At 40.9% G+C, this 21,487-nt stretch overlaps 1 protein-coding gene across 2 annotated transcripts in view; it reads left to right on the forward strand.

The window, feature by feature from the left end:
- The window catches only part of dpysl2b (dihydropyrimidinase like 2b), a 30,523-nt gene extending 12,563 nt beyond the window's left edge, over positions 1–17,960 (forward strand). For both annotated transcript variants that reach the window (XM_042395734.1, XM_042395735.1), the window contains exons 2-14: positions 899–987; positions 1,951–2,135; positions 3,370–3,534; positions 3,960–4,021; positions 6,281–6,361; positions 6,790–6,858; positions 7,951–8,071; positions 8,448–8,604; positions 8,750–8,891; positions 9,653–9,823; positions 14,592–14,771; positions 15,220–15,385; positions 16,191–17,960. In XM_042395734.1, the coding sequence (XP_042251668.1) occupies positions 899–987; positions 1,951–2,135; positions 3,370–3,534; positions 3,960–4,021; positions 6,281–6,361; positions 6,790–6,858; positions 7,951–8,071; positions 8,448–8,604; positions 8,750–8,891; positions 9,653–9,823; positions 14,592–14,771; positions 15,220–15,385; positions 16,191–16,282 (1,680 nt within the window). In that variant the 3' untranslated portion in view covers positions 16,283–17,960. The remainder of the gene's footprint in view (positions 1–898; positions 988–1,950; positions 2,136–3,369; positions 3,535–3,959; positions 4,022–6,280; positions 6,362–6,789; positions 6,859–7,950; positions 8,072–8,447; positions 8,605–8,749; positions 8,892–9,652; positions 9,824–14,591; positions 14,772–15,219; positions 15,386–16,190) is intronic.
- Positions 17,961–21,487: the final 3,527 nt, after the last annotated feature.

Here is a 21,487-nt window from a genome sequence, read left to right on the forward strand (position 1 = left end):
CATCTATGTAGAATTTTATTATTATTGCAAGAAAAGAAAAAAACCCCACTTCACTTGAAGCGATAGGTCCCTTCCATGTTTTGTTTTTTTTTGTTTGACCTCACTACCCCTCCTTAGACAGTCTGTATTTTCATAGACTTAAACAGGGAAGCAAAGGGTGTGACTACTGCCAAAAATGTGAAGCAAGATGTTTTTTTAAACTGCGCTGATACACTCTGACACTGTTTATATTCCAAACTCTACTGTATCTCCTTCCTTTGTTCGTATTTGGCTCATTCCCTCATTTCCCTGCTTCTACGTCCTGTCTCTGTGCATCTTTTTAAATCAGCCTTGCTCTAATTCCTCTCTCAACATTATAAACAGTGTCATTGTTAAAACATCCACACAGAAACATGGTGCTGATCCAAACATCACAGCTCTCTGTTCTCTGTGTCGTCGCCTGTGTCTCCCTGTATCCATGTGTTATAGAATTAAGAGTGTGTACTGTGTGTTTAGTGGGTATTTGTTTGTGTGTGTGCAGAGGAAGAAAGCCAATACCAGTTGAAAGACATTGCACAGCCGTGCGCTCTTTATCAGAATGAATCCTAAAAAGGCCAAGCAGAGGCTGCTTCGGCAGGTTCAGAGTATTTATGTTTTGTTGCGAGTGCCAATTCACTCTTTTATGTGACATTTCCCAAAATATCTTTCATCAAACACACTTAATCTCACATCCAATCGAGCCAAATCGGATACTCACCCTTGTAAGCGTATTTTTATAGACTATAAAATCTCAGACTAGTTCGTGTGTGTTCGGATCTGCAGTGTCTGGTTCCCACAGTTTTACCTGATGAAGTATTTAAAGTTTTTACAAGTAGTGAAACTTAATGTGCACTGACTTATTATATTTATTGTCTTCCAGAGCGACCGTCTCCTGATCAAAGGAGCGAAGATTGTGAACGATGACCAGTCCTTCTGTGCTGACATCTATATGGAGGATGGAGTCATCAAGTGAGTTTAGTGCTTTCTCTACACAGTTAAATCAAGCTGCTCTTCTTTATTATGTTTATAATATATGTATAGTATATACGCAAAATTAGGGACAGTAGTGAAAAGACAATAGTAATATCTCCAACTAGACCCCTGTTATTCATCCATAAACCCCATAAGATACCAAAAAAATGATTTAAATGAAAAATGCCTCTATATGAAACAGGGAGCCTTTGTTAATCAAGTTGTTTTATAGCTCAGTCTTTTGTTATTTGACTTGTAATTTAACACCATACAGCCTCATAGTTTGATGCTTTGTGTTTGTTGTATTTAATGTAAATTGAATTTATCATTGGTATTGTTGTAATGTCTGGATGACAGTGTTTTGTTAAATAATACATGCAAAGTATTTCAAGCAGATGTTAAACAGCTGTGTTTTTTTTTATTGTTTCTTTATTTGATTTATTTTATTTTATGTTTGTTGATTGAACCTGGGAAAATATTTCATTCTAGGCAAGAAATCCACTTGACTGACAATCAGTCTGAATTGCTATGTTGTTTTCACATCATTATTCAGTCTGACATTGTGTTCATGTCAGCTGTTTCTGTTTGGGAGGAGAATTATTTTTCCCAACCTGGAAGCTGTGTTGACTTAAAACATGCTTACTCCTGCGTACAAAGCCCCTGATTTGCTCAATTGTTTTCCCAACTGGCAAAGCAGCTGTGAATCACCACTGCACAAGAATTTGAATCACTGAAAAAATTGGAGATGTTGGTAACGCTGACATCTGGAACCAGACTTGAAACTCTCGAATCCAGAGCGCTGACTCTTCTTCAGGGGAAATTTATCATAAAATGAAGGAAGTGCAAGAGCCCGCTGACGCCTAAAAGATCTCTTCAATATTCACTTGATGCCTTTTTCAACTTTAAATATACAGTAGACACTTTTTTCTGTCATGTAATGTATGACATTGTCTTCTTCAGACAAATTGGGGAAAACCTCATTGTGCCCGGCGGGGTAAAAACCATCGACGCCCACGGTCGCATGTTGATGCCGGGCGGCATCGATGTGCACACGCGTTTCCAGATGCCTGATCGAGGCATGACGGCTGCTGATGATTTCTACCAGGGCACCAAGGCAGCGCTGGCAGGAGGCACCACGATGATCAGTAAGTCATTTACCACGAAGGTCCTGCTGTTCGTGATTGATGGATCATCGGCTTAATGTCAGTTTCATTCAGTTTCCTTCCAGTCCTTTCTGTTAGTGAATCAAAGCTGACTTTGGTTTTTGCAGTGCGTCTTTCCCTGCAGTGACTCTTCATTCACTGATTGGATTTAATTGAAAGTATCTTGATGAGAACAGAAAGGTTGCCAGGCCTGTTCATGACAGAGCCAAAATATAAAACTGTCCATCTGCTCTGAGGACTCAGAACCACGGGGGGCTGACTGCTGTGCTGACTGAGCCAGGAAGGGAATTTACTTTCTCTCTTGTGGATTAGTCGCTGCTTTTTTGTATGTTGACCACATATTTCTCTGGCTTCACTCTTTGACTCACAATACCAAGATTCTTGAGTTTTAGCTCTTTGAGTAATAGTCCTTAGATATACTTAATCAACCACCCTAGCAGTGGTTTAATTTGATTTTTATGTTGTTGTAAATAGATGCAAGACTGTAAAGATAACAAGATGATTTAATGTCAAAAGATAACAACGCTAAATGAAAACTCCCTCTCTAACACTGGCCCTCCCTCTGCTGACTCAGCAGCTGAACTCTCCTCTCCTTCACAGCAAAACAAACTCGCCATGTGTGTTGTTTTCACCTAAGACTGAACACTGACGACTGCACACCCACGCACAGGGTTGGACAGGTCTTACACATAACAACAGGGATCTGATTACTCAAGTCACACATAAAGGCAGTTAGAAACACGTGTTATGTGACATGAATTAGTATTGAAATGAGTAGTTGATGGCCCTTTTTGCATTGAAGCAGAAGAGACCATTAGTGTTCTCTTCTGCATCAGTACACGTGGGTCATTATGCTCACATTATATTCTCGTACGTGTCTGAAAACTCTGAGAAGTAACATCTTCAAAAAGAACATCTTGAGCCCATATGACCATCTTTGTCTGGTGGAAAGCATGAATAGATGATGGTTTTTGTTTTGAGCGCAGGTTTGTATACAGACAGGAGTCGTGTATCTGCTTCTTTTCATGGAAGACAATATGCAATTGCTCACTTTAGACAAATTGGGAAAACATTTGGCTGCCGGGTGTGAACTACAATCTGTCTCAGAGACACATCATCAGCGGATCAGAATACTATAATATCAAATATGAGATAACAGGGTCTGAGTTATTGTGGTTGACCATGTGTGTGTGTGTGTGTGTGTGTGTGTGTTCAGTTGACCATGTGGTACCTGAGCCAGGCTTCAGCCTCATCTCTGCCTTCGAGCAGTGGCGTGAGTGGGCTGACAGCAAGTCCTGCTGCGACTACTCGCTGCATATCGACATCACCGAGTGGCACAGAGGCATCCAGGAGGAGATGGAGGCGCTTGTGAAGGATCACGGTACGACCACACTGGCGTTAAATGGCATTAAACTGCAAACATTATGCTAAATGCTAAACTATTTTCAGAGAATCCCAATGGGACAATAGAGAAAAAAAAGACTAAAAGCCTCACTAGTGACCCCTAGAGGCTGCTGTGTGCTACACCCTACTATATAAAAGACCAATTTGCCAAATCTCAGTTACTGAATGCTTTATTGTTTCCCAGCTTTGCGATTTTGTTGATAAAATAGTTTTGTGCAGCTGTAATACAGAATTTGCAGCACAATCTTTACATCATCAGACCACACATCACTCTAATGTAACAATGAGCCAAGAGAAAACAAACTGTGAAATTAAAAAGATTAAAAGATTATTACAAGAGCTTGAGTCCCAACATAATGATCAACTTCCCCATGTTTTTACAGTGATTTATGTGTTTTTCAGGTGTCAACTCTTTCCTGGTCTATCTGGCTTATAAGGATGTTTTCCAGCTTAGTGACGCTCAGGTTGGTTCGTTCTCTGTCTTGCAGTGTGTTTCTTACAAACAGAGCAAGCTGTGTTGTGGCATTTTAAAAAAAAATCCTTATAATTAAAATCAAATCATAATCCCATATAATGTCTTGGATGTCGTGACGCTCATAGGCCTTATTGAGGTGCAGCTTCTCCTACATCAAATCTAATCGAACTGGGATTATCTTTTAAAATGAAACGTGTTGCTGCACATTATTCCAGTGATCCATTTAAACTGCAGTTAGCCAAATTGTAATCTTTGATGTGTGAGATATGAGACATGACAGAACGCAAATGAATCCACAGACAAAGATTAAGCTGTTTACTGTAGAGGCATTCATTGGATTAGCCAAAAAAACAACAAAATCATATTTGTTTGCTGCTGCCTTCATGCATACTGAGAGCTCAGCCAGAATTAACCACAGCTGTGTTAAGCTGCGAAAAGCACAGTAAGCTAGTAAAATACTTCTTATATATACATTTTATCAGCTTTCTAAGATTTTCATCAAACTGGTTCACACACAGCTCAGTGGATTTAAGTGATAACTGGAACAAGCAGAGACAGATATTAGTAGTCTACAATAAGATCAACATTATAATAAGGTATAAGTCATAACGCAGCCATGATTTTGGCTCTTGAACTCCCACAGTTTGAGTTACAGCGTGAGTGTGTTTGTCTTGGCAAGGCATCACTTCATACTGATTGTCTGTGTGTTTCTCTTGGGAGACTGAACTGGTAATGAAAGCAGCATCTCCATCCAAGTTTCTCCCTGACTCATGATAAAAATGAATTAATCCTACTTGAAAGCTGTTTTGAAACAGATCCGTGTTGGTATTTGCACCTGTGTGAAGAATGCTGACGTCCCAGTGCAGCCAGAGTTTATCATTTTCTCTCCCATGTCAAACTTTGATGGCTCTTTATTGTTGCATGTTTGGCAGCCGGGAGATGATGACTCATTCAACACGTCAGTTTTCCTTCAGTCCGTGAAGTCATTGTGTTGCTTAAACAGTGAATCAGAGGCAGACTCACTTACTGTGGGAAATTCAGGGGCCATGTTTTATTTCAAGCACAAAACTATTAAGAGTAACTATTGTTGAGTTGATTTTACATTATTTTTGGGGGCGTAACATGATGCGTGATCTAACTAGAGAATTATTTAAATAGAGCAGGTCTGATTGTGACTGCAGTGTCCATTATCCAGCACTGATACTGAATTGCTTATTTGTGCTGAAAAAAGATTAGTTGATCTCAAATGTGAGGATTTGCTGCTTTTCTCTGTTTTAAAGCATAGTAAGTTGAATATCTTTTGATTTTGGAGTATTGCTTGTACAAAATTAGAAATTTTAAGGTGTCACCTTGGTCTCAGGGAAAATTTTAACCTTGATTTTTTATAGTATTTAATGGACTACATTGATTATTCAAAAATATGTTCAATTAATAATGAACAAAAATGTTAGTTGCAGCCTTAGAGCTGAAAAAATTTGGAATTGTTTAGAACAGCCTATCTGACAGTACTGTAATAGAAGGGAGGAAAGGAAAGTAGTCGGTCCACAGGTGACTTAATCTTAGTGATATTTTCAAATATATTTTTAGATGCAAAAAATAAGATAGCCAATAATATTTCATGAGCATAGTGATGACAGTACAACAAAAAGCTTCTCCCAGGAGACGGTTGCAAAAAACGTTAAAATCTAAAAAACCCAGAGAAACAGAAAAGCAGCAACTTCCCAGAATAAACTACAAAAAATATTATTTAAAAAAACAACAAGCTTTATGAAATTTGACGTGACGTCTTCGTCAAAGCATTTGAGAAAATGTTTTATAAACACGTTGTGCTGAAACTTGATAACCTGGGTTTTCAGTATTAAAAGAATATTTTCACTGACTATATTTCATTTGGTGTCTGACTTTGTGTTTTTTTGTCAGTTAGAAAAAAACAAAGGCAGAAAACAATCTTCTTCAAAAAACACACCTCAAATGTTTTCTCATAAAATAGCTAAGGATGTTCAACTAATGTCTGTAACCCTGTCTGGATTAAATGTCTCTCTCCATGGCGACCACTCACTGACTACATGTGTTCTTGAAAAAATGTACTTTGTACATGTCAGAGATAAAAGAAAAAAGACAGCTCATCAGTCACAGTGCGTGCAGTATGAGACTTAGAGAGTAGAAGTCAAGATTTTTGTTGGCAGAAAAGAAGTTGCATTTGTGCATCTGAGATCGTACTGTAACTGTATCCTCCTCTTTGCTCCAGGTGTACGAGGTGTTCAGTGTGATCCGTGATCTGGGAGCCATCGCCCAGGTGCACGCTGAGAATGGAGACATTGTAGCTGAGGTACGACACTTCACTCCATAATGAACCGAGGCCTGGGGATGATTAGACTCATGATTTTCTGCTGGGTGCTGCTCTTAAAATTGGCATCTGTGGAACATAAACCCCTAAGCTCCAAGTGTCTCAAGGCGCTGCCTGTCACCAGCACATCGAGCACAAAGGCTGACAGCCTGTCTGTGCTTTAAAAAGTCTTTAAAAGCTGTGACACATCATTTTCTCCAGAGTCACGATGAAATGTTCAATACGCAGCTTTTAATAGCCAACAGATGAGGATGAATATTCATAGAGGTCATTGCCATACTTGGTTTTTACTGCCAAGGCTGGTCATGTGGAACATGCGTGCACCTGCACATGACTCAACATCTCACATTTCCACATGGTTTGTGTGTGTGTGTGTGTGTGTGTGTGTGCGCATGAATGTGTGTATTTAGGAGCAGCGTCGGATCCTGGAGCAGGGGATCACTGGCCCTGAGGGACATGTGTTGAGCCGTCCTGAGGAGGTAAGACAGAGTTTTAGCACATTTAAGCTGTGCGTGTCTCACTGCCTTTGCAAATAAAACATCCTCTTCACACTCAGCTGTCTTATCTTTAATGTGAATATCTCATGATGAGCCACAGAGCCGTTACAGATAAGAGCACATCCTTTACATAAATCAGTGTTGTTACTTGTAAACATGCAGATGTGGAAACAAAGTAAAGAATGAGATTTTGCTCCAGGACAGCTGCCATGGGTATGACTGCAAACACACTGTGTTCCATTGCTAATTGGAAATGCATTGCTTTTCTCATTAAAATGTTCCCTCTTCTTCCTCTTCTTATTATTTTGATCTAATTCCTAAGGTACTGTAAGGTAAAATATTGAATGATTTTTCAGTGCCCAGTAGGTAGAAAGCAGTAAAGTTGTCCTTCCTGTTCAGGTTAATGAAATCGTAACCCAAACTGTCAGTTTTAGTGATTTTATAGAATGGTTATTAAAGACCTCGGGCAGAAATCTGAAAAAAGGACACCCAGAATGCCAAAAGGAAAAAAAAGGCAAATATGATCCAAACGAAATTACAGGCAAGAAGTGTTCTCTCTACTTGGAACATTGTGTTAGTGTGAGAAATCACAACCCTGCCATCTCATTTGTCAAAGTAAGTTGCCATGGAGCTCTTAGTATCTTACCGTGTTATTGTTGCTATGGATGGAAAACAGACATTAAAAAAATCAAACCTTCGACACACTTAAAGTAATAGACATTTTGGGAAATCAACTTCTTCGCTTTCTCGCTTTCTCGCTTTCTTGCTTTCGGCAAGGAAGCAAATACACGTATTTCCCCAAAAAATTGTTGCTTCCTTTGATGAGGACATTTCAGAGACAATTAGTATTATGTAATCATGCAAAACCAAAAATTTTAAATCCTCACATGATCACATGAAATTTGGGAAAAGTTATTTTTGACAGCCCTGCAAGAACAGGAAGAGCTGCTGAGATAATATTTTTAGGAAAAAGATGGAACATGATGGATATGTGGTGGTCAGTAATGTAATTTCATTCCACTACTTACACTGGTCCTACATTGATTACTCATAGAAATCGTCTGTTTTTCCCAGGTGGAGGCTGAGGCTGTAAACCGCTCTGTGACTGTGGCAAATCAGACCAACTGCCCTCTGTACATCACCAAGGTGATGAGCAAAAGTGCTGCTGATGTCATTGCTCAAGCCAGGAAGAAAGGTGAGACTCTGACACAGAATATTCATCTGAGCTTGGGTTAATTAAATCAACAATTCCTGCACTGTCTCCAAAAACTAAAAACAGACAGATCAGCTGCTGTTATCTTTTATAAATATTTCATTTACAAATTTTCACAATTGTACTTTTGGACCAGAAAGCTCCCACTTACTTAAAATCACTTGAAATGCTCAGTTCCAATCAAATGTACTGTATGTGTATAATACATTTCACTGAAAACAGACACAGTAAAACAGACACAAACAGGAGAAAGTGTGTGTATATGGAGACATTGTAATGGCACACATGACATACATGTAACAAGCTCCAGGAGCGTAGTATTGTGATATCTGATGTTATAATGAGACTGGACTTTCAGGCACTGTGGTCTATGGAGAGCCAATCACTGCAAGCTTGGGAACAGACGGGTCACACTACTGGAGCAAGAACTGGGCCAAGGCAGCTGCCTACGTCACCTCCCCTCCCTTGAGCCCTGACCCAACCACACCGGACTATCTCAACTCCCTGCTCTCTTGGTAAGAGGATGATCCAAACATTCAATGCAGAGAAAAATGTCATAATGACAATAGTTGAACTTTGTGTTACACTTATTTTCTCTGAGCATTACAATTAACACAGTGTCCTTTCTGTCCTCCTTCTACTCCTTGACCTTCGGTATAGTGGTGATCTGCAGGTGACAGGAAGTGCGCACTGTCCCTTCAACACCGCCCAGCGTGCTGTGGGCAAAGATGACTTCAGCTTGATTCCTGAAGGCGTCAATGGCACCGAGGAGAGGATGTCCATCATCTGGGACAAGTGTGTGGTACGTATATTTATACTTTATTTATCAAATGATGCATAAAGTGAGGGTGGGCAATATGGATAAAATCTTCTATCATGGTATATGTAATTTTATATAATGCTATGTATATACAATATATTGTGATATAATACAGTTTACTGAAAATCAGTTGAGAAAGTATTTCTGGATAAAGTAATCAGTGTCTCATTATTGTTTGATATCAGCGACCTTTCATCCTCAGCTGTACTTAAGTTCAGTGCTAATAAGCAAATGTTAGCGTGCTAACAGGCTAAACTCAGATGGTGAACCTGGTAAATATGTGTTAAGATCAGCATGATAGCCTTGTCACTGTGAGCATGTTAGCATTCTGATGCTAGCATTTAGCTGAAAATAAGTTAGTACACTTTCTTAAGAGTACTCCACCAATTAAGGCTTGCACTCCTATAACGTTGGGCGCACAATGGACTCACATATGGTGTCCCCAAACAGTTGCTAAAAGGCAAACCTAATAAGTAAAAAACAATTTAATTTGTCACAAAAATAATTACATGTATATAAAAACGGAATGGCACCAAACAAAAAGCAAAAATGTGTATCCAATATAACAACACACATATACAAAATCATGAAACAGTAAAACAGACAATAGTCCACACTGAGCAAGAAAAACTGAATAAATGTGAGGAAAGAAATGGCGCAGAGAAGATCAAAACAAGCAAGACTAAATGAAAGAAACACAGTGCCCCTGTACTACTCTCACTCTCAGCTCTGATTCATTTCAGGTGACGGGTAAGATGGACGAAAACCAGTTTGTGGCTGTGACCAGTACCAATGCTGCCAAGATCTTCAACCTGTACCCCCGCAAGGGTCGTATTGCTGTGGGTTCAGATGCTGACTTGGTGCTGTGGGACCCAGACATCACAAAGATTATCTCCGCCAAGAGCCACAACTCGGTATAATATTCACTTATAACTTCATAACTTAAAAAATATTTATACTTTGATGTGAATGAGGCCTCTTTGCCTTCAAATATTAAATCCACTATGTGCATAATGTTTATGTAATTGCTGTCTGTCACAATGACTTTTTGATCACCACGGGGGGGTGCCAAAGCCAGAAATGTTTTAAATTCTACACATAGTGGCTTTACGACTCTGTTAAAGGCTACTCAGCCCTAGTAGTATAAGGACACATACTTTTAGTCATGTAATGCAAACATGGAATTTGAGGTAACATGACTCTAAATTAAAGTCAGATTAAAAAGAGTGGTTTTTACTTTACTTTTAAAAAATACCAAGCGAGCTTGTGATTCTAAATGAAATATGACTAGGTAATTAGATTAAACAAACTATACAAAACACCAAAGATTCTACAATGTGATAGATATAATTAATGATTATCCAGTTTATGCAACTGCTGACAGCTGGAGTAGCTGGTTTATTGGTCCACTTTTCTGTTGAGTGAGATGACTGTTTTTATGGCTGTTTGACTGCTGAACAGGGTGTGGGCCTCACACAGCGTCAAGGGAGTGATGTAATCCCTAAAATCTGCCAGAGAACTGGAACACATAGTTTCTGATTGTTAGCAGGCAGATCAGTGTGTGTATGTATGTATGTATGCGTGTGTGTGTGTGTGTGTGTGTGTGTGTGTCTGTGTGTGCAAGAGAGACATAGAGACCATTGCTGTGTATGTTCTTGGAAGCTGTTTGTTTAAGCCCTTCATGTTTCTTTTTATTCCGCTTGGTCAGAAAGTGACGGACTAATGTTCATGGGATAAACTGCTCATTTGGAGTGAATGTGTGTAGCCCAGCCTACTGGTGATCTCATTTCAGGCTCTTAGAGTCCACCAGATTGCCATGACCTCAGCCTTAGCTTCAGTAGCTTTTAGGAAAGAGCAATCATACGCTTCCAAATTGGTCACACAGCAACCTCTCCACCCTCCCCGTCCACACACACACACACACACACATACACATACACACACACACACACCAACACCCGAACCATTCAATCGACCCTGCTTCTTTTTCTTCTGGCCTGAGAACTGAGGCCTCTGTGCCACATCAGTTGTTTCCCCCCAACGATTAGCTTTGAAAAGAGGAACACTTTTAACTCAGTGCGGGTTAAATCAGTTAAGCTCCTCTCACAACTGCATTTTATTCTATAAATGTTCTGGCAATTTTACATGGCGGTATCATATGTGAACGCAAACTTGAGTCCATCAACATCACTCTGGCAATTTTTCAGATAAAGACTGAGTGAGATTTTCATAAATCTGTGAACTAAAGTAGCAACATTCCCAGTTATGGCATGTGCTACAGAGAGGTTACGTCATCCTTACGATGGGGGAAAATCAGCTCGAGGAGATGAATCATTCTATCTCTGCTTTGAAGGTATTTTTGTGATGATTTAATATATTAACATTTTTCTCAGGAAGTACAAGCAGCTGGAATAAAACATCACAGAAACACAGCTGTCGGCTGTAGGACAAAAACTTCAACCTGTTTCAAATCATTAAAACACAAAATAGAAACACACACACACACACACACACACACACACACACACGCACACACACACAGGATAAAACATGTTCTATCTAAATAATTCCCAAAACTAACCTTTGACATCCATATAGCTACTGTTTGAACTATAATGGTTGGGGTTACTTCCAAAAATAGCACTGTCTCATTTAATGAATGACAACATTTTTGAGATGAGCCCAAAAATAGTGGGGGCAATATACCTAATCCGAGCACCACTTAATGCAGCCAAGATTATTAACTTTATTTTTTTCAACTACAGTTTTAAAATTCATCCACATACTCCTCTCCTTCTGTGTTGTCCCTATTTTCTGACTCACTGTTGTTATCCAGCAGTGCTGCCACCCATGGTGACTATAAAACATCCATCAGGAAAGGTAATGTCATGTGTAAATAGACTCTCCATGTTTTTTTTTAACTGTGTTGAGACCTTTGTTTGAACACAAAACTATGAACTTACACAGGTAATTGATCTCACAAATGATGAGTGTGTGAAAGAGCCTGTAGTCAGTCCTCCGAATCTGCAGCAGCTATGGCGTGCAGCCAACGAGTGGCCACTCATAATGCACCAAACAAGAGTGAGCTCACAGGTTGAGATGTAATTGTGAGCGCTAGAATTCAATCAAAGATACTACTCATATCCTGTGACCTGATCACATGTGTAAACTGGTATTCCTCACCTTTTTATCATGAAATTCAATCAAATTCAATTTAATTTTACTGTCATTAGACATAGCCAGGGCCATGTGTAACGAAATGAGGCTTGGAGGGGGAGTTACAATGTCCTGCTGAGAGGAGCAATGGAAAAAGGCAGTAGTGCAAAAGAAAAGAGTCATTAAAAGTGCGATGACAGGGAAGAGGGACAGGGAGGTGGGGCAGGATGTGAGTGATGGGGAGTGAGATAGCTCGGTGGGGGAGTCTGTGAGTGTGTGTGTGTGTCTGTGTGTGAATGTATGGACAGTCCATGGTTGGGGTGAGCAAGCAGTGTATGTGATAGATGTCCTGTATGGCCAAGAGCTGGGTGCCGGTGATGTGCTGGGCAGTCTTGACCACCTGCTACAGGTCACCCTGGTCAGGTATTGCACAATTGCCAAACCACACTGAGATGCAGTTTGTGAGGATGCTCTCAGTGGTGCTCTGGTAAATGATGATCTTGGTGACAGGCAGGCTCTCATCAGCCTCCTCAAGAATTGGAGGCATTCTTGAGCCTTTTTAACCAGGAAGCAGGTGTTAATTGTCCAGGTGAGATCCTCAGAGATGTGGACTCTCAGGATGGGAGAGAGTCTGCAGCTTTTGGTCTTCCTGAAGTCTACGATCAGTTTTTTGGTCTTTTGGACACTGAAGATGAGGTTGTTGGAGGAGCACCATGATGTCAGATGCTCCACCTCGTCCCTGTAGGCTGTCTCATCATTGTTGGTGATTCAGCCCACAACTGTTGTGTCATCCGCAAATTTAATAATGGTGTTGGATGAATGGATAGGCAGGCAGTCATTGGTGAAAAGGGAAAGAGGAGGGGGCTCAGAACACAGCCCTGGGGGGTGCCTGTGCTCTGGGTCGGGGTGGAGTAGGTGTGGTTACCTAACCAAGCAGATTGTGGTCTGCTGGTCAGGGATTCCATGGTTCAGTTGCAGAGGGAAGGGTTAAGGCCAAGGGAGTGGATTTTGATAGTTAGTTTGTGGGGGATAATTGTGTTAAAATGCTGAACCAAAGTCTACAAACAGGATGCATGTGTCTTTATTGTCCAGGTGGGTCAGGGCAGGGTGTAGGGCAGTGGAGCTGGCGCCCTCTGTAGACCTTTTGGGTCAATAGGCGAACTGGTGTTGGTCGAGAGAGTGTGTGTGTGTGTGGTTGAGGTTTTGAAACATGTGGGGACTAAGGATTGGGACAGTGCCAGGTTGAATAGCATGGTGAAGACCTCAGCCAGCTGGTCGGTACATTCCTGGAGAACCTAACCGGGTATGCCATCCGGGCCAGCAGCCCTCCGTGTGCTCACTCTGTGTAGTGACCCTCTGACCTCAGCAATGGACAGAGTGAACACCTGATTTTCTGGAGTACTCAGGGTTTTGGTAGCTGGCTCCAAGTTATCCATGTTGAACTGAGCATAAAAATTGTTGAGCTCATTGGGGAGGGAGGGGTTGTGGACTGGGGGACAGCTGTTATAGCTTTTATAGTCAGTTATGTTTTGAATACCTTGCCACATGTGTTGGGGGTCGGAATTATTAGAGAAGTCCTCAGTCATTGCGGTGTAGTTGAGCTTGGCAGTTTTGATGCCCTTGTTGAGGTTGGCCCTGGCTATCCTATAGGCCTCGCTGTCATTGGATTTAAAAGCTGCATCTCAGGCTTTCAGCAGCACAGATTCACCAGTCATCAAAGGTTTTAGGTTGGGAAAGGTGTTGATGTTTGTTTTGGTTGTGACGGCCACTGTGCAGAAGTGGATATAGATTAGCATAGAAGATGCGTATCCATTTATGTCTATAATAGAGTCATGGGTGGCAGACTGTGCAAATATACTCCAGTCTGTGTATTCAAAACTGTCCTGGAGTAGGGAGACTGCTCACTCTGGCCAGACAGTGACTGTCTTTACTGCTGGCTTGACCCATTTTATGAAGGGTAGGCTGGGGCCAGGAACGGGCAGAGGTGGTCAGGCTATCCGAGGGGCAGGGATTGGCCTTGTATTAGTCCTTAAAATTTGTCTTAAGATGGTCCAGGGTGTTTTGTCTCCTAGTGGCGCAGGAGACATGTTGGTTTTAAATATTGGTTGAATTTAGGTAATACAGTCCTGAGGTTTGTATGGTTGAAATCTATTCTTTGCTGCCAGCACGCTGTAGCTGCTTAAGTGCTTTCTTAGCATTAGCATGTGGGGGGATGTACACAGTGGTGATGGTAATGGTCTTGAACTCCCTAGGCAGGTAAAAAGGCCTACGCTGAACCATAAGAAGCTCAATGTCTGCAGGGCAATGACATGAGTAAACAGCAGTTATCCAGCCTTTTCTGCGAGGATAGCCTGAGTTTTTATGTCATCCATGTTGTTTGCCAGCAATCGGACATTGACCAATGAATAGTAGAGTCTGTATGCACTATAAAAAAAGCTTTTCATGATCTATTGTAAAAAAAGAAAACTAAGGTTTGAGTCATTCTCTTTTCATTTTTGATTAATCCGACATTTCTCTCCTCTACAGACTGTGGAGTACAACATCTTTGAAGGCACAGAGGTGCGTGGCGGGCCTCTGGTGGTGATCAGCCAGGGCAAGATTGTCTTGGAGGAAGGGACCCTCCATACCACCGAGGGCTCAGGACGCTATGTGGCTCGCAAACCTTTCCCTGACTACGTCTACAAGAGGATAAAAGCTCGCAGCAGGGTACAATATGACTGCTTTTTTGTCATTTTTATTTGATATTGATCATCCATTGTATAGTGAAGTTGTGACTGTTGTTGGAGAAGAGGGACACTTTTTTTTAAAACCTGGTATCTCAGGTGATATCTTAGCCACCATTGGTCTGATATAGAGAAACCATGGACATATGATGCATCTACAAAGCACTGTCTAGTCTTTTCCTGCTGTAGTCCATTGTTTTGAACAATACACTGACTGGGTTGGTAAAGGTCAAAATGTGCAGCACTGAAGCCACCACTCCCACAGTGCAAATCAGTCTGACATAACCCATGTTTATAATGGTTTTGTGGAAATCTGGAGGAATGATGCAGTTTGTTATGAATTGGCCCGAAACATGCCTGTGTCCTTGCGGGGTGATATAATTCCTAGTAAATTTTCGCTGTCTTGAATGTGTCTGTTTCCCAAAATGCAGCTGGCTGAGCTGAGGGGTGTACCCAGGGGACTGTATGATGGTCCAGTCTGTGAGGTGTCAGTCACCCCTAAAACCATGACTCCCGCCTCATCTGCGAAGACCTCACCTGCCAAGCAGCCGAACCAGCCTGTCCGTAACCTACACCAGTCTGGCTTCAGCCTATCCGGTCAGTAGCAACTTTATTCCATGACCATTATTCCTTGTTACCACTCTTTTATTTCTTGATTCTAATGACACATTGAGTGGATGGTTAAGCTTTAAGGGAATTTTACTTTTCTCCCCATAACCAGATTCAGATTTACCCATGGAGGCCTCAATTTCTCTGCAACTTATGCATTTAGAGCATTTAAAGAAATAAGAGAATATCAATCAGAATATCGGGTGTTGAGTTAAAAAGAAGTGAGGTTACCAGTCCTGTGTAGCCTGCTCCTCATCTCCACTTAAGGCTAGCGGATTTGACAAGGAAGAGCACATGAAACAATGTTCATTGTGAGTTCAATAATGTTATAGGACTGCATTGTTAAAACAGTGGAGTATTTTCCAAAATACTCTAATGCTAGGCTTATAAGTACAAAGCATGAAACCCTCAGCCCTGTAGAAGGTGTACTTACTTAACATGTTCATTAGTGAGCTTTAGATGTGCCGGTAGACAGATTTTTTTAACCTTTGGACAGAGCCAGGCTAGCTGTTTCCTTCTACTTCCAGTCTTTATGCTAAGCTAACCACCTGCTGGCTGTAGATTTAAACTTGACAGACACAAAAGTGTTATTAAACTTCTCTTCTTCAGTGAATAAGCATATTTCCCAAAATGTTGAACTTTTCTTTCAAATGTGTTTTGTTTTTAGTAGGCAAGCAAACTAGCTCTGCTGCAAACAAGCTAACTAGCTTCTGATATTTTTGCTGTTTCCTTAATACTTATACCAGAGAATAAACATAACCTTGAAAACCTGACTTTCCATTTGATCACACAGGTGCTCAGATTGATGACAACGTTCCCCGCCGGAACACCCAGCGCATTGTGGCGCCACCAGGTGGCAGGGCTAACATCACCAGCCTGGGTTAGAGCTCCACCCTTGGCTGCTGAGGAAGAAGCGAAAGTTTGAGGAAGGACGGCCAACAGGAGCTGAGGGGGTCAGGAAACCACGTTGACACCGAGGGCCCGAACCCTTCACAGCAACTGACCGAGCCATCTGTCAGCCTCAATCTTTCAACTCCTCCTTTGCCGCTTTTTCACGTTCCCACTCCCCTCTTTTCCCAAAACCAGATCCTAGAGGACACAGTTAAAAACAAACAAAAAAAAAGGTCTGCCTCATATGATGAAAAAAAGAGAAAAAATGAAAACACTCCTTATTTGAGCACTTTTACTGCATTATTTAGTTTTTTTTTATACTGTACTTTCTCCCTGCCATGTATTCTTTTGATGTTTGTTTTACTGTTGTTTTAATTGAGGGGTCGAGTGAGACTAAACTGAATTAATACAGTAAGAAAAGAGGATACTTTTAATGCAGGATGTCCATTGTACTTTTCATTATTTCCTTTTATTTCACTTTAGTTTAAATGGAGCATGGGTACAAAATCAGTATTGTTATCTTCTCTTGCATTTAAATAGGCCAAACAGCAGGTTGCTTAAAATTTGAGTCTTACAGTTTATTCAGCTGACAAGAATCTAATACTTCCTTCAAGCTGTTGATGATCTGTGTATTATGTTGCATTTCAATCGCTTCGCTTCCCAGTGTACTGCCATCTGTCACACACTGCTACAATCAATATCTAATTGATTATTCGCCATGAAGGCGGCCTTATGATTTGAAAAATTGAACAACACAGCAACCTTTTATTTAGCAATCTATATTTGACAACCCAGGGTAATACACTCTTGCTGCACTGGCTCTCATCTCATGTTTTCCCACCTGTGGCTTTGCTGAGGTACATAAGTAAGAAACCATATTTCATATTTGGCAGCTGCCTTAGAGCTTGTGGGTCGGCGGGAAAGTCCTGTGGAGCAGAGGGAGCTTTGGCAGGTAGTAAGTAAATAGAGCTTTATGCCTCATCTCCGTGTGTTAGGCCATCATCAAGTAGGAGAAAGGGTAATTGAAGGAAAGATTTAGTGAGGAAAGAGAAAGTTGTACTCGCTGTCACGTCGAACTCAGCCTTTCCTTGCCTTATTGTCGCTTACGCCGTCCTTTTAGAGAACTTTTAGAAGTGCTTGGAAGGTGCCATTCACTAAGCAGCTACATATTTTCTAGTTTGTTTGCATTCATGTGTATCACAAAGGTCCAAATTTTCAATTGATAGCTGTTGAAGCATCATAACCGTCCGTCACCAACCAGTGCATTTACGTACAGAATGTTGCTCCTCCTCCAAATGTGACTATTTTATACTCATCAAAATCCCTCTTTCCTTTCTACTCTTTATGTGCCTGAACCCACAGAAGTTGTATTGATAGTTAGATTATGTTTTTGTTTTGTTATTCTTATTGAGGTAAGTGAAGGATGTAAGATAAAAAGATGTAAAATAGCCAGGATTAACCGATTCAAAGGTGCCAGATTTTGCGCTTTCATTGGGCCTATTCTGCCGGTAGAGCCCCTGTAAAGACGAAAAATGCTCGATATCTTGAAATGTTCTAATGTTTTAGAGTTTTTAACTTGTTGTCAAACTGCTTTTTAGTGTCATTCTGTAACTAGGTGCCTAAGGGCTGAGCACTATTGATTTACGCTTGAAAGTAGACATGAGCTAATGTACTTCTGACTAGTGTGCAGTGTTGATGTGTGAGGGATGGGACACGCACAGCAAGTACCTGTACAGCACTCCTTACTGTTGTGGACGTGACGTCGCTCCCGGGCCTCGCTGAGCGCTCATACGTTCTTGTTCCTTTTTGTGCATGATCTGGTTCTCATTAAGCTAAGCAACTGATTTCCTGTGTTCACTCTTATGTCAACGAGGTCTTGGCCACCAGTCACCATCTTTCTGCAGCCTTCTCTTCTCCGTGAGTCAACATGGAGCAACAAGCTCACTCTGACATGGACATAGCCAGAGGCCAGTTACATAAATGTAGATTGAGACCAGACTCAGCTTTAGACTAAGTGTTTACACCACCCTAATTTGAGTCACCAAAGTTAGCCATCTGGTTGAAACTGGATAAGACCTACTTGTTGCTATAGCAACATGTCCAATGAGATGCCAGTCGGTAACTGAGAGCTTTGTTAGCTTCAGTTAACTAATCATCAAACAGTGCCACAGCTGTTTGTGAATAGTATGAAAAGCTAATAAAAGGTAAAAATGGTTAGATTTAAAGACCTTTTAACAATTCATGAAGTGTAACTGTCTGTTATAGAAGGTAAACTACACTTTAGGGTACTAAAACCCTCAAATTTTGACCATGGCATACTCAGTGCTAGTTACAGCCCCGTCCACAATGCATTGAGCACTGTATATCAGTCTTACCTTTCAAGTCTGGCTTAAAATTAGATTTAAGTCTAAAGTCTGTCTTTATGTTACTGGCCCCTGACGCACTCACATACATACATGAACACATACATGATGTAGATATACAAACTTACACAAGCTCTGTGTCTGTGCTTTCAACCCCAGTTTTCCAGGCTTCCTTTACTCTGATCTAACTAGAAGCCTATAGAAGGCAAAGTCTGTCACTGTTACGAATGGTATATGTATTTAAAGAATCCAAAGCAGGGGGAATGTAACAAATGCATGTCTCTGAAGCATTCAAAGATGAGACAAGATAGGAATGGGAAATGGAAACTCAATCTCCACGGCAACTTACACATCACACAACAAGGTTTCTGTAAGTCAGAAGTGGGGGATTTTACTTTTCTTCTTATAGACACAATCTGCACCGTATTACTCACTATTACACTATTACTGCACTGTTACCGTGGGCGAGTGGGTAATGAGGTGGGGGGGTGAAGTCCTCAAACATGAATACAGTTTGGCAGAGAGAGTAACTGTGAGAAATAGTGTGCTTCTTGTATTTTCGTATTTTCCATGTCATTCCTTCCTTTCAGCTTGTCTTTGTGTGTGTCTTTCTTCCTTTCTTTGTTCTTTCTTTCACTCCCTCTCTGGCCCTTTCGTTGTTTTTGGCTGTTGCCTTGGCGACAGACCCTTCCACTCTTATAGGGTTCTGCTTTTTGTTTGTCATGGCAACGCTTGTCAGATTGGAGGTTGCCGTTAGCAACCTGTCCTGACCTGGTGCTATTAGTACAGCTTTGCGTACACACACACACACACACATGCACACATATTTTTATAATTATTCTGTGACAGCGCGGCACCATTTCTTCAAAATACGTTGCTGAGTTGCGTGGAATCCAGAATCCGCTGCTACTTAAAAAGAATCTATTAGAGTTGAAAGCACACTACAGGCTGTAGTGGTAGCGTGCACACACACACACACACACACACACACACACACACACACACACACACACACACACACACACACACACACACACACACCACCAAACAGCCGTTGCTGTGATGCAACACCCATGCCTGAAGAATTGACGTGGATATTAAAAACCAGCTGTCAATGCTGGCATCCTCACCGTGTCCCATGCCTCCTCGATTTACACACTTACACACATTAAAAACACACACTTATACTCCTTTAACGCTCTGTCAGCTTGGATGCTTATTCTATGCCATATTATGCTAATGATATATGAGTGATATGTATGTACGCAATGTGCTGCAGACTGAGAGGAGCTTCCTTCCGTTCTGAGGTTGTTGATGCTGTTGAACACCTTCTCACCCTTGACCCCATTCGTCCCCCCTGTAAGCCTTTCCCCTTTTGTGAAAGTGAAACTGTGTGATGGTATTTGTCTTGGTGGCTGTGGGGTTTCTGGGATGCTTGTTCACTATGGAAAAAGTGTCGAATCCCATGGATGGTGATGTTAAAAAAACAACAAGGACTTCAAAGAATTAAAAAATGAGAAAAAAAGGAATCAAATCTCTGTTTTCTTTCTTCTGACTTTTATGCTTTTATTGTTATGTTATACACTTTCTGTAACTCATGAAATATAGAGACACAAACGAAAACAAGATGAGCATACCAAGAAAACTGATAACAGAAATATAGCTACACCTGCAAGATTATTTGTGGTTAACTACTGAAAACAAAATCTCACTTTTTTAATTTTACTATTGTTTGAATTTGTCTGTAGACAAACATGACAGTGATGATATTCGGCAAAGGCTTTGGGGCTCTGAGATCTCAGTTAGATGGTACCAAGTTTAGACCACTTTGAAGGAAACATAAATTAGAGTTTAGAGGTGCTCAGTGTATGTACAAACTAATCTTTAACAGAGTCCTTTAGCTGACAATTTTCCAAATCAATAGCTTTTTGCATTGGACCTCTACTTGTATCCTCAGCTCAGCTGTGATGCAGCATTTTACTTTGTTGTAGCAACCCTACTTAAAGACTGAAAGTCACAGAGACAATGAAAACTGGAGCCGATAACACAGACCAGTTTTTACACAGGCTTCAAGCCTCAGTATGCTTCAAATGAAATAGGTTGACCACATTCAAGTGTTAACGCTCATTCTGAATGGCTACACTTGAAAGTGGGGCAAAAAGCTTGCAATTATAGGCCTCCTAGCCTCCTTTTAGTCTTGACTTGATGAACCGTATAAATTTTGAGTCTCTCCTTGAAGGCACTCATGGTGTTGCACTCGGTCGTCCACACAAAAATTGACTGAAGTACTTGTGTGCAGAATAAAACAAGAGAGCTAAGAGAGAAAATCAAACTTCACTCCTCCACTTACCTGCCCAGTCACTGTTGGATTGTCTGTTTCGTTACAAAAACTGTTAGGCACACTGGTTTTAGACCGTGTGAGACGATCTAACAAGCAATTTGTTTGAAGCATACTGAGGGTTTCATTTTTACATTAAACTGAGTGAACCAGCAACAGACTGACCTCACTGCAGTCAGTCTGTTGAAAAGACAGGGCTTCAAGCACTGCAACATCATAGCGTTATGAGTGGTGATGTGATCATTTAGCTTAGAAAAATAAAATTATCTACATAGTCAGTCTTTGAACTGAACAAAGCCTTTCAAATCAATCAATCAATCAATCAATCAATCGATCAATCAATCAATCAATCGATCGATCAATCATTTTTTATTTATATAGCGCCAAATCACAACAAAAGTCATCTCAGGGCACTTTTCACATAGAGCAGATCTAGACTGTACTCTTACTCCAAAGTGAGTGATTATTTCCACCTCTAGTAGAGTTGGCAGTGCGGTA

Source organism: Thunnus maccoyii, chromosome 19 (genome assembly GCF_910596095.1).
Source record: "Thunnus maccoyii chromosome 19, fThuMac1.1, whole genome shotgun sequence".
Lineage (NCBI taxonomy): Eukaryota > Metazoa > Chordata > Actinopteri > Scombriformes > Scombridae > Thunnus > Thunnus maccoyii.